Below are 3,162 nucleotides of genomic sequence, written 5' to 3' on the forward strand. Positions count from 1 at the left end.
TACGCCACATTCCAATTTGCCATTGTTACATAACGGGTTACACTACGGCAATGACATAACTTCATATATTTAATATATTCTCAAATCCAATTTATTTTATATATTTCTCTAATTCAATTTAATTTTAGTTAAAACATTTATAAATAAGTAATCCAAAATATATATGTATATATATAAAGATGCTGAATGTATTGGAAAAGAAGCCATTAATAGCCTTTATTTTTATTTTAGGTTTCTTGATTGATATTATAAATTTCTTGCCCCACCATGTTAAAGTTTTAATTAAAAAAATTGAAAACGAAAAATTGGAAAGAAATCTATTGAATTTGGAAGAGAAAAAAATTAAATCCGTTAGTAACCTTTGTACCTCCAGTTTCTTATTTTACAGTTGTAATTCATTTTATTAAAAAAAATTAAGCAAAGCTTGGGACAAAAAAGTTATAAAAATTGATCAAGAAATAAAAAGTGGATTTTTTCCCAACAACATTGAATGTTTTTTTTATATATAATACATATTGTTTTAAAATGTTTTAACTGAAATTAAATAAATATATTAAGTAAATTAAATATAAATGATAGTATAATATAAATTTTATCTTTAAATATTAATGAACTCATATCTAAAAATTAATTATTTTTTTAAATGATGTTAATATAAATTATTCCCTCTTATATTATTTAGAATATATAGATTTTGTTTTCTTGTAGAGTGTGCTGTTTAATTAAATATCTTTCTTATGCTAGGGAAGAAAAGTAGAAGATACCTTCACGTTTTCACTAACCATGCCATTGTCTTTATCCACATAATTTTTATTAATTATATAGGTGGTTGCACTAAATTTTATTGTTCTATAAACGCTGGCGAAAGTTTTATAGTATTGACGAAGAGGAAAGTGGGATATAATTTATAGAAGAAAAAGAAAAATAGTTCATGGTTAAATTAAATTATTAAATTTAAGAATTATTAAGAGAGAAGACTAGTATTCTTTTTATGACTTTAACATTAAAATAAACAACAGTGGATCCAAGAATTCATTTATAAAAGGAGCAAAACGTCTCAGCATGCATGCAAATCCAACCTTCCCCATCTTTAGAAAGCTCTTCAGTATATTTATTTGTGCTTTTAATTTGCTAGCTTAATTTCTCTTCCTTGACGTATGGCTAACCGTATGCTTGGTCAAGAATGCTTTGTTTTGAAAAACAAAGCTATTTCTCATCTTCATGATTTTTTCTTGAATTCTATCAATTCTGATGTTTCAGCCATTGATCTTTGTGATGAAATCCCCACAATTGATTACTCTTTGTTGTTTTCCGAGAATCATGATGAACGGGCTAAATCCCTGGAACACCTTGGAAAAGCATGCCAAGAATTTGGTTTCTTTTATGTATGAAAGTCCAATACACATGCACATACACATACACATACACGCACATGCATATATATATGGATGCATGTATACACGCACATGAATTTGATGGGGTGAATGGAAATTTTAAGCTCTTGAGGACGTAGCATGGTTTCTTAATTATATTAGTTTTTGTTTTTATTTTGTTAATGAAATCTAAAAGGTCTTCTAATTTATTTATTTTACTTTTCAAGAATAATTTAGATTTTTTCTTTTTTTTCCTTTTTTGAAGTTGATAAATGGTGTCGAACAAAGTGTGGTAGAAGGAGCACTGAAGGGTATTTCCGAGTTCTTTGAACTGACAAATCAGGAGGAAAGGAGAGAGTACTTAAAGAAGAATCCTATGGATAGGATAAGGTGGGGTTTTAGATCCCATGCAGGAGAAAATAGAGAGTATCTAAAGATAGTAGCACATCCTGAAAATCATTGCCCTAGCAAACCGGCTAGCTTTAGGTATATCTAGACTCGATAATTTGTGTATTTATGTAGTTTTTCGTATTTGTTATTCATATTATTCTCATATATTATTTAAAGTTTACATATATTTATATTTTGACAGAGGTGCCATTGGGGAGTACTTCAAACGGATGCATGAGGTTGAACTTGGTTTAGCTAAAGCAATCTCGAAAATCTTGGGATACGAAGAAACCTACATCGAGAAGGAATTCAAGCTGGAAGCAGGCTTTGACGTGTCTGCCATGAATCTATATCCACCGTCTTTCCAATCCAAAGGTTCCATCGGCGTGCCGGAACATACTGACCCTGGCTTTTTTGTTTCGCTTATACAAGATGTCAATGGTGGCCTTCAAATGCTCACCCATAAAGGAAATTGGGTCACAGTTAACATACCTCGAAACGCCATTTTCATCAATCTTGGTGATCATCTTGAGGTATCTATATGTATATATATTGCTAAGGCAAGGATGCATTATCATTTTTGCCTGCAGGATATAAAAGTTTATGTTAATTCTTGTCTATGATATGTTAACAAATTTTCTTTGGTTTGGTTATTAGATACTGTCCAATGGGAAGTACAAGAGTCATATACATCAAGTGATCCTAGATAACAACGAAGTGAATAGAATTTCTATGGCTACACTTCATGGCCCTTCATTAGACACATTTGTAGCCCCAGCATCAAGGTTCATCGATGAGTCTCACCCACCAGCCTACCGAGGGATGACCTACAAGGAATCCTTGGAGTTTAATGGTTCTGATGAAATTGATGTGCAGTCATCCCTTTCTCTGCTTCGAATTCCATTCTCTCTCTAATTTCATGAGCTCAGATACTATTGGTAGTTCATCCTCCATGTGTCGTATATTACTATACACTCTCCGTGTTAACGAAATAAAAATAAATAAAGCGCCATGATTATTGTTGTTGTCTAGGTGTTTGTGGGATGGAATTACTTTGTATGTGCTTTTCCCAATTAATTTTAATAATTTGTTGGGTAGAATATCAAGGAGTTTCTAAAAGAAATAATTATGTTGTCAAATTCTACATATACTTTTGGGTGAAATTTTTATCCTTTTAGACGATTTGATTCCTATATATTTATATATATAAATATATAACTAAACATATGGATATTAAGCATGTATAATTTGACAGTAATTCTCTTGAGTTCGAGTAACATGGATGATTGGCGGTTCAAAATTACTGTTACAAAAAGTAGATGCCGAGCCTGAAAAACATTTTAAATATTATTTCTATAATTTGTTGCACACAATGTATATGAGCCTTTTCAATGTCTAT

General features: G+C 30.7%; 1 protein-coding gene across 1 annotated transcript; it reads left to right on the forward strand.

Moving 5' to 3' along the window:
• The first annotated feature begins 1,071 nt into the window (after window positions 1–1,071).
• Window positions 1,072–2,945, forward strand: LOC107941276 (2-oxoglutarate-dependent dioxygenase 19). Its single transcript, XM_016874836.2, has 4 exons — window positions 1,072–1,385; window positions 1,639–1,859; window positions 1,966–2,296; window positions 2,421–2,945. Exons 1-4 carry the CDS (start codon window positions 1,158–1,160, stop codon window positions 2,676–2,678), a joined length of 1,038 nt encoding a protein of 345 aa, XP_016730325.1. The 5' UTR covers window positions 1,072–1,157; the 3' UTR covers window positions 2,679–2,945.
• Window positions 2,946–3,162: the final 217 nt, after the last annotated feature.

Source organism: Gossypium hirsutum, unplaced genomic scaffold (genome assembly GCF_007990345.1).
Source record: "Gossypium hirsutum isolate 1008001.06 unplaced genomic scaffold, Gossypium_hirsutum_v2.1 scaffold_140, whole genome shotgun sequence".
Taxonomy (NCBI): Eukaryota; Viridiplantae; Streptophyta; class Magnoliopsida; order Malvales; family Malvaceae; genus Gossypium; species Gossypium hirsutum.

Coding starts and splice junctions, on each gene's coding strand:
- LOC107941276 (XM_016874836.2), top strand. CDS start 1,158: ATGGCTAACCGTATGCTTGGTCAAGAATGCTTTGTTTTGAAAAACAAA. Junction 1,386..1,638: donor AAGAATTTGGTTTCTTTTAT/GTATGAAAGTCC, acceptor CCTTTTTTGAAG/TTGATAAATGGTGTCGAACA. Junction 2,297..2,420: donor ATCTTGGTGATCATCTTGAG/GTATCTATATGT, acceptor TTTGGTTATTAG/ATACTGTCCAATGGGAAGTA.